Source organism: Halyomorpha halys, unplaced genomic scaffold (genome assembly GCF_000696795.3).
Source record: "Halyomorpha halys isolate HHAL.00 unplaced genomic scaffold, Hhal_1.1 Scaffold450.1, whole genome shotgun sequence".
In the NCBI taxonomy this organism is placed as follows: Eukaryota; Metazoa; Arthropoda; class Insecta; order Hemiptera; family Pentatomidae; genus Halyomorpha; species Halyomorpha halys.
This window is the reverse complement of record NW_027111919.1, coordinates 35,397-50,571: the sequence shown is the minus strand read 5'-3', so window position 1 is coordinate 50,571 and position 15,175 is coordinate 35,397. Positions and strand designations below refer to the sequence as shown.

Below are 15,175 nucleotides of genomic sequence, written 5' to 3'. Positions count from 1 at the left end.
AGAGAGAGAGAGAGAGAGAGAGAGAGAGAGAGAGAGAGAAGAGAGAGAGAATAAAAGAGATGACAGTTATGACTTTTCATTCCAATAATTATTTATTAGGTAGTCAGATATAGAAATAAAAGAAAGATATTTAACTGAAAATTTACAAATTGAAAGAAATTTATCTCAATATCTACGGTAAGAAAGTTATAGGTAAAAAAAAATGACAACTAGGACAAACTTCACTATATTTCACTTGTTACTTTGAATACACTGATATTAACTGATTGTTAATAATAAATATAAAAGTACAATACTTTAAAATGAACTAAACAGTTATTATTAATTAATTTTTTTGTATTTAGATAGAAGTATCCTTAGAATCCTCGTTAGGAGGATTACTAATTACAAAGTGATTATTTCATCTAAAATACAGTGAAATGGTTAAGATAGTATAATATAAAACAATTATAATTATGTAACTCCTAAAACCAGACTCATTTGTACAAAAATGTGTAATTTTCAATTAGTCGAAATAACAAAAGAACTGAATATTTCAAACCTAAAACAATTTTAATTAAATTTTGCATAAAAAGAAGTAAAAAATAGGTCAATAATATATATCGGAAATAACAACAAACTTATAATCCACATTCCATTAATGAATTTGTAATTTGATATTAATTACAACTTTGGTTCATTGAATAGAGAAAACTGCTGTTGAGATAGTAATTGGGAGATTTTTTTAAAGTCATATATGGCCTTTTGTAAAAACACAACTTTTTACGGAACTTCAAAGTTCTGATCAGAGATGGGAATTTCAGGTAAGTAAATGTATTTACTTAAAAATTATTTTTATATTTGATTATGAAAAAAAAAATTAAACAGAAAAAAAGCAAATCCTTTGATTTGATCTGATTGTTTTAAGCACATTCAGTAATACCAAACTTACTTTGTTTGAAGATTTTTTTCCACTTAAATGTAAAGCTCTTTTAAAAATAAAACTTTACTAGGTTGAATATCAAAATACTGAAATGAGCATAACTGTAAAAATAATATATTTTTTTAATTTTTGTGTTTCCACATTCTATGTTGTTTTTATAAATTGAACAGAAGTGAAATTTGGTTTTTAAAAACTGGGAAAGTAATAAATTATGTATTTATTTAATGATTAATAATTATACTTTCTTAGCATATAATGCATTTTTTAAAAACTTTTTTCATCCCGGCCCAAAGACAACTCATTATTTATTGTTATTATATTTTAATTATTATTTTAAATATTAATTATTATTTAACTTTTTTCAGCATATTTTGTGTCGTTTTCAATGCATAAAAATCCAATCTCTGATTCTAGTAACAATCTTGATAATAAATAACAAAATTATCTCAGTGGTGGAGTTAATAGCTATACTGATCTTAATATATACATGCTGTGTTTTTCATATTTATTTTAGTCACATATCCTCTCGATTAAATACACAACAGTTAATATTTAACACATATGCAACTAATACCTTTTAGTTATGACACAGTTAATTGTTAAGTCACATACTAAACATTAAAAGCATGCGTTAACAATAAAATGGTTGTGGCACCAAATTAAGTAAAATAATAACCATTATAAAACTAAAAATAATATTATTAATATAAATCATAAATATGAATATAAAACATTCACAGAGGCTTATCAGTGATTTCAGACGACTACAAAAGTATATTAACAAAACCTTAAGAATAAGAGAGGTCATGAGCAGTTATGGAATATTTACATTTCATTTTTTGACTAACAATAACTGCCTAGAAATAATAAACACCATACACCTAATATAATTTAACACAGATACAACATTCTATAAACATATTAATTAATTTGTTTAATTATATATTTAACACTGGTAAAACTTAAGTACTCAAATTTAATTTTTTTTTTAAAACTAAAACAATACAAAACAACATTATATCACCTTTACATAGTAAGAACTAATTTTTAATAAATAATAACATCGATTCTAGTTTTTTAAATTTAAATTTTTTTACTTAATAAAGAAAAGCATTGTGCAGCATACAGAAAATATTTTGACTAATCCAAGAATTCGAAAGGAAACTAAAGCACCACCATTGGTCCTTTACTTAGGTATAGAGGCTATTAACAGTTTTATTTTTAAACATTTTTTTTTATCGTTATAATATATTTATTATTAAGTAAATATTGAGTTATTTGCCCAATTAAATTATGATAAATATTTATATATAAAAACATCAAAACAAACAAAAAAAGAATTTTTAAAGAAAATTAAAACAATGTTTTGTGATACTGATAATTTGTATGAGGCGGACGGTTCAGAGTTGGAAATTCCACTATTGATAGACATTTTTCAGATTTATTTAGAAAATAAAACAAAATTATATCTTACAATTCTAAACATTTTAAAGTTTGCGTGCTACACAAAGCCCACATTACTTTAAAGTTACATGGAATGGAATTCTTTTCGGAAGTGTTACAGAACCTTAGAAAAAATAAAATAAAAAAAAAAAAGGAAAGAAAAGTTGGAAACATACTCTAGATACTAAACTTTATTTTACCATTATAATATTTATATTCACAAATATCCCTTAGTGCAAAAATCTTTTACTATTCCGTGGAAGGTTACTGGGCATTTAATAACGTTACAAAATTAATTTTAAGTAAAAAAATATTAGGTACAAAGATTACAACGAAAAAGCAGTTTTGATAATGCATTAATCGACAGCTAACATTGAAACACATACGCTGCTGCAGGCTATTACATTACATTATTTTGAAAATACTGAAACGTGTCACTATAAGTAGTTACATTAAGATCATCTAAAATCTACAAAGCAAAATGCTGTGTATATCTGAGGGTTCGCTGGTCTCGCAGGCTAAGTTGCTCATGTTGGAAATTCGCCGTTAAGACTGTGAACAATTTTTTATTTTTACTCAAATGGGGAGTGCACATCTTGATTCGAGACAACGATGATTAATTGATGGAATATATATTTCTTAAATGGAAAAAGATCTGCTAATGATAATGTATAAGATTTTATCTTGTGGCCTGTTGCGGATGAAACGAAACAACACTGAGTCTTATCTTACGTTGGATATAGTTAGGTGTGCACTGTCTGAATCACAAGGCGTCATAGCAAATCTCAGTCCATCTAGATCTGTCAAAACCTAGGCCCGCGTCAATACAAACAGCATTGCTTCGTGGTGGGCCTAAAACACAAAACATAATTAATAATAAATTCAATTATCATCCAATAAAATAATATAATTATCAATTATCATAATAAAAATACAATTCACAGAATTAACAAAATGATTATCCTGATTAGTTTAGCGTAAAATCTTCAGGCTACAAGTTAGAGTTAGTAGATCTATTGAACAGGGATGTCACAAATTAAGAAAGGATTTAATGGATCTGAGACTATGTGTGGATTTGAAGTTCATTAAATATTTTTTGTAACAGGATTTATAACAAATATTTAAAATAAATTTTAAACTAACATTAAATGAATGATAAAAATAACCTTAAAAAATTAACCTTAAAACAAGATTACTCCTCTTGTCAACAAATCCATATTATCATTTGACTTTACATTTAATAGATTTTTTATAAATATCAGAAATGGATAAGGAATGTTTCCTTTAATTAGTTTTTGTCACATTTGCATATTTGAAAAATTATTTATGAAGAACACCCTAAATTCTTAACAAGTCTATGATGTATTATATTTTTACTAAGAAATGGTAAAAAAAAAAAATCTAGTCTCCTTCATTTCATTATATCTAGTCTTGTCATCAGCATTCTCAAATATTAATTTTTTTAAAATTTATTTATTGATATTTACAACTGTATAAAAAATACAACAAGTAAATTTGATCATAAATATTAATTTTTAAAAATATAAAAAGATAGCTTCAATATTAAACAGTACCTCAATAATCTCATACCTGGTTTTTGAAAATTAGATCTAAAAGTCAAGGGGTTGGTCAGCACTACCCTCTAATTCTTGGTCGGAATCATCATCGTCGTCATCATCATCATCATCACTTACAATGTCTGAGGGCTTCCCTTTAGTCTTACCCAACAATGTTTCTGCAAGGAAGGCAATGTGTACATTAGTAAATAAAAAAATATATATAAAAGCAATGATCCATTTTATAAGTCAATGAAATCTGACAAAAATATTCAATAGATATAATTATAAAGTTTTTATTACTTAAGTTTCCAATTTTATATATTTCATTGCTTTTTTCAACTTTGCATGATTTATTCCCAAACCTTTCTTATGCAGAGATCTACCGTCCTTTTACAGAACTCAAATAAAAAGAGTGGCAATATTTATGGAACAAGCAGACTATGAATAAACTTAAACAGGTGAAACTAAGTTATGAATTGGGGTTCATGTTCTAGACAGTTAAGAAGTGTGGTTAAAGTTTGGCTTTAACTTAAACACTGTCACATTATTCATGACTATCATATAGCTAGGGATTCTGCAACAAAGTACTAGCATTGCCGAACAGTGTATTAGAAGATTAATAGTTTACCGTATGTAATAGATTGTAGGAAGATAGTCTGGGTGGCAGTCAAGAACGGTACTAAATAATAATAACAGTTTCCATACTATTTTGTACCTTTCTCGACTGTCACTCGGACTATCTTCGTGCATTGTAAAATGTATATCATTAAGGAGTGCCCTAAGTTCACAAGAGAAACTTTGAAGTTTCTTGGTCACTTGTTGATGGATTAAATGACAGTTAGAAAAGCCTCTCCACATTTACAAATCTTATAAAAAATAGGAATCTATAGCCTTATATAAATTTTTGTTGATTTCAAATAATGAACAGTGGACCATATACCATTTGCAGTTTTTCACTATAAGTATATAAAATGACACGATTTACAAATTTCAAATTTATTTTAAAAAAACCCACTGGATAATTAATTTTACAACTGAGAAAATGCAATCATTAAGTGCATTAAGCATTTTTTTTATTACCTCTTGAATTTCATTTTATAGTTATTGAAGAACACAGATGCTTAATGTTTTATTGTTTCATTTTTAATACTAACCATACATTTTGTTTTGCAATTATTTTGAAACCTAATCTAGAATCAGGATTAGGTTATAGGTTATAGTAATATTTAATTTATTATAAACAACCACACTTATCGTACCACACAGAGGAAAAAGTTTTCCAATTAAAATTACTTCTTTGATGATATATTTCCAATAATAAATTTAGATAAAGTGTATTACTCTGTTTTAAGCCTTTGTTGAAAAGACTTCAAATAAAGTTATGGCCATCATAACTGTATTAAGGACTTCTTCAAAAATTTTAAATACATTATTAAAACATAGATTAAATAACAAATAATGCTAAAATATTTATAAGAAAAACATGGAAAGAGGAAATGCCAAGTGTACTATTCCAGAAGGGAATAGAAATTCAGTAAGCAAAACACACTAAACTAACATATAATAATTTTGGTTATATTTTTGATTAATTTAGATAAAAATTAAATTAATACAAACTTACCACAGTTGGGTTTCCCCCTAGTTCTTGAGTTTGGTAGTTCCACACCATGCTTGTCAACACACCAACACATACCGACGGAAACATGGCACTGTGTATGATAATAATAACCGTCCGAGTCACATTCAGGTACATAAACTCCTGAAAAATGTATATAACAGTAAGAAAAAAATAAAAGTTTAATATTATTCAGATTTTTATATTTTTTAAAGAAAAAATTTGAAGTGATTTTCATTCATAATTTTTTTCTTATATTGTAGATCTTATATTTTTTCTTATTATGCAATATTTGTGAATGAAGTCATAATGATTCTGTTGTAAGTAGTGCTTGGGGAATGTACAAAGGTATAGTGGATCATAAAATATTTTCAAGTTAATTTGTAATTTTTAAAATGTCATATATATGATTAGGTATGCATTTAGTAAATTAAAAAGTTACAGTAAATAATGATTCAACATAATGAAAAGATGTTAGTCAATAGGGTAGAAATGTACAAAAATAACTAAATTATTTTATTTGTACCGACAGATAACAAAAGATATAGTTAAAACAAACATTATTATAAGAAATTTAGGAGAGAAAAAATAATACTAAAGAAGGTATAATAATATACAATATTGCAATTGTATGAATTTATAAAAAAACATTAAAAACATTATTATATGAAAAAAAAAATCAATCAGTGTTTAATATAAATAATAATAATAATAATAAAATAACTTCTACTTATCACTTTTATTGTTTTTAGATTTACTACTCATTCCCTTTTAAATTAGGTAACTTTAGATATTACTTCTTTATTTTGTTAATTTCACTTATATATTTTCTCACTGTACATTATATCATGTAAATTGTTTCTTTTCCCAGATTTCTCATTGTGTTAATTTCAATTTTTTTTTTCATTATTTACATAGAACACCGTTTGATTTTTAATATTTTTTTTACTATATTACGGTTGTTATCTTGTTTTGTTTTTTAGTCCTGATTAAGGGCTAAAATTTATGCCAAAACATCAGTACAAATAGAATATGCTTTGCTTATTTGTGTTTATTTCTCCAGTTACCACACTTCTCACCATCTTTTCCTGACGTTACTGTGAATAATTTGATTGTATGTTCTTGATAGTTCAATCAGAACAATCAGAGATAAAAAAATTCTTTAAAAGTCTTTTTATGCATTTTATGAACCGAAATATTCTTTATAACAACATTTAGCATAGAAATACTGCAAAGAGCCAAAGTAATCGATTAAATTATTTATACAATCCAGAAATTTATTAAATAAAAACAAAAATACCTAGCATATTTGTAGAGATCCTCCTTTTTACTGCTGCACATGGCCTGTCAGTTTTATCAAAGCACTTACACCATTCGTGAGGTGTGACGAAAATATCCCTGAAAAGTAGATAAAACAAAACAGGTTAAGGTCTCGAGTGATATCAATATAATATAATTAAACTTTCTGTAGATCAATAGAATTTAATATAATATCTTTGCCATAAAAGAGAATAACTAATAAGAAGAAATATATAAATTTCTCCACTGATTCAATCAATTTCGTTTTTGTAAAATATTTATTAAGGATTATAAACTCAAAACAAAATTCTCATCTCATCAATTTTATGCAAAGTTTTTAAAATAATGTGTGATCTCAAAATTTCCTTACTTCTCTTTAAAGTACAGGGTGTCTACCAAGAGTTTTTTTAAGTATACAATTCCATTTTTTAAAAATTTTCCAGGCCATTTTTAATAGTTATATTATGATATGATTATGTATACACAATTTATAATTAAATGCAAAATTTTATTAATCTTTCTACCCATTAGAGATTAAGAGGCCAATAGATGACAAATATAATTACTTTATATGCAAGTTTATGATTAAGGAACAAAGTTATACGAGCCCTAATGGGTTAAGTAAGGTCGTGAGCAAAATCCATAACTAGGAAGTTGAAGCAAATGTGTTTTTTCTTAAGATAATGCAAAGCTTTATGTTGTACAGCAAACACTGTTTATTGATAACTGTATAAAATTCAGGTTCTATCATCATTTTACTTGTATAGCTACGTTGCACTACAGTTTTGTACTGTTTCGGTAAATGCAAATAATAACTATTTAAAAATATGAAATGTTGATAAATAGTGGTGTATATCTATCAGCTGCAAGTTCATTAATGATAAAGAATTATGACTAATTTTTGTTTGAATATTAAGGAATAGAATGTTTACTTGTCAGTATCGCAGGCATCAAGGAATGGCTTAATGCATCTCTCATTCTGGTCATGTTCAAGGTCATAGAGTTCTTGGAGTGAAAGCCTTGTGTCAGTGTCAGTGTCGAGGTGGTGGAACATCCAACGCACTTCATTCTTGCAACTAGCTGGGAAACGAGCGACACCTAGAAAAATTATAAAATGAAATCACACGTTAACATCGGATGTTCGAATAACTCATTTTCTGAGTTTTAATTACATGATGTTATTTATATATCACTAGTGCTAACTGTATTTATTACTTATTAATTTGAAATTGTAATTTTTTCTTCCTTTATTTTTTTTCAAAAGAAATTTTCAGATGTGGTACTTTGCTATGGGAGCGAAAATATGAGGGATTTAGATAAACATTTAACTTTTAATTTATAATGCAATAACTTCACTTCTTTTTCTAAATACGGGTATACTAAGAAAAACAATAATTGTACCTTTGTTCCTTGGATGGGTTTGCCTTCGCTTGGAGTCGGCCATGATGACTGAGAACCAATCAAGAAGCCTGTCTCCCATTGCTTGAAGAGCTTGTGGTGGGCAATCGGCTTTGGTCCTAGCACCGGGTTTCCTTTCTATGACCTCATTGTCTCCACGCATCCTTTCTTTGTCTTCGTAGTAGGGAGGGTTGGTAACAGGCTATCAAGAAGATGTTTAAATTAATTAAAAGAATAAAATAGAGTTTGTAGGCACTTGCAGGAATTTTTAGTTATAAAAAAATATTCACAAATGTAAATTTCACAGGCCATACCGATATTAGTGAGTGCCAATTTATGTATTCTATTGTATCTTCTGAGGGTTTATACCCATAAATGAATAATATTAATTTAAAATTATAATATTTATTAATAAACATGTGTCTACATTTTTCAAGGAATAGCACAATGAGGGGTGCCATGATTTAAACTGTTATATTAAATATTAAACAAATATTGGGAAGTGTCGTGGCGTTTCTACCAATTTATCTGATGAGTACTTGCAGATAAGTTAAAAAATACAAAATTTTAAAAAATGACTTTTATATATAATTTCACTCTTATTATTCTACATCTAACAAACACATATGCATATGGTTTTTGTTTAGAATAAGAAAAAATTAAAAATGATAGATTTTAATGAGCCATCACTGAAAAGTTCAGAAACAATGTCATTTTCCGTTGTTACTTCAAAGGACAAACAAAAATAAATAAACTAATAAGTATAAAAGAAGTCAATATTTGTTTACAGCATTTCTAAATACAAAATCAATTTTGGGGGGACAAAATCATCCTTTTTTTTCTTCAAAAATCATGAAAATCTTTCAAACTCAACTGATCAAATTTAAGTTCAAAGGGTAGCAACAATGTTTGGACAGTTTATTTTTTGTTTTCTTTGAAAACTAGTATTGAAATCTTTTTCAGAATGCATAAAACAAATATGATAGTTATTTCATGCTTGAAAATTTTTTGAACCTAATTTACCAGTAAGCAACTACATGGTTTTTTGGCTTTACAGAGGTTTAATTTCAATAAAGTCATATAATCTAGGGGTTGTGGAAAAATAGAAAGAATTTTAAAATGTCCCTTTTTTTTGTCATAAATGTTCACTCTTACATAAAATAATCTAAATCTGACAAAAAATATATGCATATGATTTTTATTTTTTCTCTACTTCAAATAAGAAAACAATATGCTCATATTGTTTATATTATATTGAGCATATTGTTTTCTTATTTGAAGTAGAGAAAAAAAAAAAAATCATATGGATATATTTTTTGTCAGATTTAGATTATTTTATGTAAGAGTGAAAATTTATGACAAAAAAGGGACATTTTAAAATTCTTTCTATTTTTCCACATCCCCTAAGGTCCATTGAAAAAATTGTGACATGTATCCAATATTTTTAGATGTAGAATCACACAAAACGAATTTAGTGAAAATCAGTGATGCCTTCAACGTGTCCTCACATTTGCAGTGATAAAATTAGCTCTATTAAAGAAGAATTATAAATATTTCAAAATCACCTTAGTGGGTTTGTTCTCGTGCTTGATGTACTTGATGTATTTGTAGTGCTTATTGTCATAGCTGAAGTCTTGTGGAGTGTAAGTGTATTTGTCAACGCTGTTACTGATTGTATCCTTGTTCTTAGCATCGTCCATCACGGAAGCTTTGTATTTGTTCATTAGGTTGGTCAATCTGTCCGCTTCCTGCTTCAGTTTCTTCCTTGCATGCAGGTCACCATCTGGAAATCAAAGGAACACATTTTATATTTTGAATGTATACAAACAAAAATTTATGTAACCATTTAAAAAAATATGAAAGATACAATTAAAAGAAATCACACAAAAAGTGTAATATGTAAAGTCAAATGGAAACAATACCCAGAAAATTATAATAATGAAGAGGCAAAACAAAATTTTAAAAACTTAAAGACAGCCCCACCATCTATCTTGGAAGATGTTGGTTGATAACACTCACCACCTAAATTATATTATCATGAATCGCCAAGAAACATCAGTCAACAGTCAAACATGAAAAGCCCAAAAATATAACAGTGACCTCTTTGATAAGTCATGTTAAAATGAATTACAAAAAATTAGATTTTGAAAATATAAAAATTTCAAATTTAAAAGGAAAATAATAGAATCTTTATAAATAACAGTATAAAAAAAGTTTTTAATTTCAAATCGGATTTTAAAAATGTATAGAAGCATTAAAAATTAAATATCTGATTAAATGATTAATAAATATTAATAGTAAACTAACAATAATAAGCAAAAATAGTTGATAATCACACTGGAGTACAAAAGCCCCTACTAAACAACATAAGAAAAATGAATGAAATAGAACAAGGTAAATTGTTTAATAATTAATTTTATTCAAATATATAATAGTAATAATAATATTACTAAATGAACAGCAATTACAGTTAAAAAAACAAATTTAAAGAGAAGAGTAGATAATATAACTATGTGTAATAAAATTAATAACATTAATATGGAACAATTTTAGATTCCATATAAAATTTTCAGAGCAACTTTTCTCTTTATTCTATTTTGAAATATCTGTGTATATATATATATATATGTTACGTTAAATAATAAGTAAAAAGTGATAGTTCTTGTGTTTAGTGAAGGTAAAGTGATAGCCCCATATTTTTTCAAAACCAATAGTTTTCGAGATAGGAGAAAAAAAAACGCATTTTTTTTTAATCACCTCTTCCCTTAACCTCTATCCCAAACCCGATGAACTTTATTTAGCTAATGTAATGGTTTTACTAAACCATATTAAAAAATATCACTGCGTTAGATTTGAAACGTTAGATTAAGGTGCCAAATTTGATTCAACTATTTGTCTTCATATCTCAGTAACTAAATTGTTTAGAGCAAAAAGTTATATATTTTGTAGAAAGTTTAATATAATTTAACTTTACACACAACTAATTTTCTATCGAACCCATTAGTTTATGAGATATAAGCAAAAAACTTATATAACATGCGGTTTTTACCACAAAAACCACTCCTCCTTCCTAAACCCATGGGAGATTTATGCATGTAATGTATTACAGGTACTAAACAATACAAAACAGGTCACTGTTTTATTTTTTGAATGTTAGGATTAATTTTCTAATTTAATAGAAATGATTGTGTTTAAGAGATTATTTTACTTCAAATTAATTTTTTTTTATTTATTTACTTTTCTTCTATATTTTATTTTGTTATTATTTAATTTATAAATTCCTATGGTGTGAATGAGATCTATAATCCATATTACCATTGTCAAAAAATATAACAGAATGTAATATTAAAAAATAAAAAATTATAATTTGACTTGGTTAATATGGTAAAGATGTTACAACCGAAATATTTTACCATTTCTCATTTTTAACAGTAAAAACGAATAGAAAAATATGAAAGAATTTGGTAATAAATTTAAGATTTATTATAGTTATGACAACAGTCAGAGTTAACTTTCAAAAGAAATATACAGTATTGCTATTCTGAATGATAAAGAAAACGTACAAAGATTAACTTTATGCTAAAGTAATAAGAGCCCAAGAGGAGAAAAAAAGCAGTTATCTCACCCCAATTTTTAATCACTTTAATGAAATTTAATTACTAGTAAAAATTGATGAGTCTACCAAGTATAGGTAAGGTAAGGTAAGGGTGAATAAAAAACGCCGGCTGTTTCAAAACGTTAAAAATAATTAATTCTTTATTCGGAGCTCTATATCTTTACAACTACCAACAACAATAGAACATCATTCAAAGTAGAGTAAATTTGCTAAAATGGACATCTGTACGTCCTATGGTTTCTGAAATAAAGTTTTCATAAATCAAACTTATTGTCCGAACAACTATAAATCAATTTATTTTAGCAAATATCATGAAAACTACTATTTCTACAAAGGTAAAGGTCATAAACTACTTTATAGTACATTAAACTAGCTTTAATTTCATTGCTAATAGACGTCTGTATGTCGCATAGTTCCTGAGATATAGATTTCTTAAAATAAATTAACTAACTACTGATATTTCAGTACATTTTTATGAAATGTTGCTTTTAAAAAAGCTATATCTCGAGAATTATTGGATGTAAATAGTTTTTTTAGGGCTAATATTTCAGTAAATTTACTCTTCTTTAAATCATGGTCTTTTAGATTTTTTAGTGTTGTTTGTAGTTTCTAAGATATAGAGCTCCGAATGGAAAATTAAGGTTTTGAAACAGCCGCCATTTTGTATTCCCCCTACCTATGCTTGGCAGACTCATCAGTTTTGACTAGTGATTATAATTTTCATTGATGTAATATAACAATAATAGGGGTTAGATAACTGCATTTTTTTTTCCCGGCTCTTGTACTATAAGGGTAAGTTGCGTCCAGCGCACATTTTTCAAAATAGTATAACTTTTTCATATAATATAATAAATATTAGGATTGCAGTCTTATAAATAAAAACTATAGAAACCAAAGCGAAATTCACGAATCTCCATTATTTAATATTTAAGAACTCCCATACAGATTGTAACAAAGGTTAGTCAATTAATGATAGACTGTTCTTGAAAAAGTATAATAATCCAAGTGTTCTATTCAAGATAAGTGAAAGAAAAAACAGACCCACTTTGAAATTACCTCCTTAATCGAATTTCCTTGGATGTAGTTTGCGTGCCGGCTGAAAATTTCTAGGAATAGCCATGACTCAGAGTTCATTCTTCCATGTTTGTAATTCCGAACAATAAAAATATATATTTTTGAACCGGGAACATCGATTTTTAAAAGAGAATTTTAACCATTAAAGGAAATTTTGGAAAATAATGTCTTGTAGACTGCCATAAGATGTTTAAACAAATATGTAAGGAATAATTTTTTTTAAATTCATTAATTGAAATTTACAACTGTATTAATTATAAAATACAACAAATAAATGTGATGTGGGCTGGTAGAGAATCTACTAGTACAAGAGCCCAAGAGGAGAAAAAAAATCAGTTATTTCACCCCAAATTTCACCCACACAAAGTGGGTCTGTTATTTCTTTCACTTATCTTGAATAGAACACTTGGATTATTATAATTTTTCAAGAACTGTCTATCATTAATTGACTAACCTTTGTTACAATCTTTATGGCAGTTCTTAAATATTAAATAATAGAGATTCGTGAATTTCGCTTTGGTTTCTATAGTTTTTATTTATAAGACTGCAATCCTAATATTTATTATATTTTATAAAAAAGTTAATACTATTTTGAAAAATGTGCGCTTGACGCAACTTATCCTTATAGTACAAGAGCCGGGAAGAAAAAAAGGCAGTTATCTAACCCCAAGTTTATATTACTTTAATGAAAACTATGTATAATTAATAGTCAAAACTGATGAGTCTGCCAAGTATAGGTAGGGGTTATAAAGAATAGCGGGTTTTTCAAAATGTTAAAAAAAATTAATTTTTCATTCGGAGCTCTATATCTTTAAAACTACCAACAACACTAGAAAACCTAAGAGAACATTATTTAAAGAAGAGTAAATTTGCTGAAACTTGAGCCCTAATAGAGCTTTTTACGTTCAATGGTTCTTAAGATATAGCTTTTCATAAAAATGTACCAAATATACTGGAAGATCAGTAATTAGTGAATTTATTTTGAGAAATCTATATCCCAAAAACCATTCGATGTACAGATGTCTTTAAGCACTCAAATTAAAGCTAGTTTAATGAACTATACAGTAGTTTATGAAGTTTACCTTCGTAAGAGCAGTAGTTTTCATGATATTTGCTTAAATAAATAGATTAATAGTTCAGAAAAATTTTCGTGAGTCAAATTTATATTCATATGCGAATATCTAAAAACTACTACCGTTACGAAGATACGTGTTATAAACTACTTTATAGTAAGTTAAATTTCCTTTATTTTGAGTCTTGGCAGACATATGTACGTCTTATTGTTCTAGAGATATATTTTTAAAAAATCAAACATTTTATCCGAACAACTAGAAATTAACATTTTGAGAGTTTATTTTGTCAAATATCATAAAAACTACTACTCCTACGAAGATAAAAGTTATAAACTACTTTATAGTAAATTTAACTAGCTCTAATTTGAGTGCTAATAGACATCTATACGTGGAATGGTTTTTGAGATATAGATTTCTCAAAATAAATTCACTAACTACTGATCATACTATTGAACGTAAATAGCTCTATTAGAGCCCATATTTTAGCAAATTTACTATACTTTAAATGACGTTCTCTTAGGTTTTCCAGTGTTATTGGTAGTTTTAAAGATATAGAATTACGGATGAAAAATTATTTTTTTGTAACGTTTTGAAACAGCCGCCATTTTTTATCCCCCCTACCTCTACCTGGTAGACTCAACAATTTTGACTAGTAATTATACGTAGTTTTAATTAAAGTAATGTAAAATTGGGATGAAAAAACTGACTTTTTTTCTTCCTGGCGCTTGTACTAAATCGTTTGCATTGTTAAATGTAGTCCTAGAGAGCGAATCTGTTTAACAGAGGTAAGTAAAAATAGGAAATTTGAAAAATTATTAATTTTATTTTAATATCAACCTTGAGAAGCTCTATGTTGATATTAAAACCTTAATAACAGACAGGTTTCGAATATATTAATGCCATCTCTCAAATATAAATATAAAACTGGGTTAGATCTGTTAAAGATGACATCAATCATTTTTAATGAGATGTTACTCAGGAAAATACCTCCTACATTTTCCATTGAAAACTGCAGAGAATTCAAATGAGTCCCAATTTATATATTCAACAAAAACCATTTCCCGATAATTTACTATTTAAATGCAAACGCTTTTGCAATTAACCTCATCACAAGGTATTACATTGCTTTTCCTACTGGTGGAAGTTTTTTAAAAATAAATATGTAGTAGAAACTAT

At 26.9% G+C, this 15,175-nt stretch overlaps 1 protein-coding gene across 1 annotated transcript in view; it reads right to left on the bottom strand.

Annotated features, from left to right (window-relative positions):
* Positions 1-210: 210 nt before the first annotated feature.
* Cow (Proteoglycan Cow) overlaps positions 211-15,175 on the bottom strand; it is a gene marked incomplete at its 5' end in the record, with an annotated part of 44,923 nt that continues 29,958 nt past the window's right edge. Inside the window, 7 exon segments of the mRNA XM_014424046.2 lie at positions 211-3,217; positions 3,956-4,100; positions 5,546-5,683; positions 6,840-6,937; positions 7,771-7,936; positions 8,240-8,438; positions 9,802-10,019. Of these exon segments, the coding sequence (XP_014279532.1) occupies positions 3,976-4,100; positions 5,546-5,683; positions 6,840-6,937; positions 7,771-7,936; positions 8,240-8,438; positions 9,802-10,019 (944 nt within the window).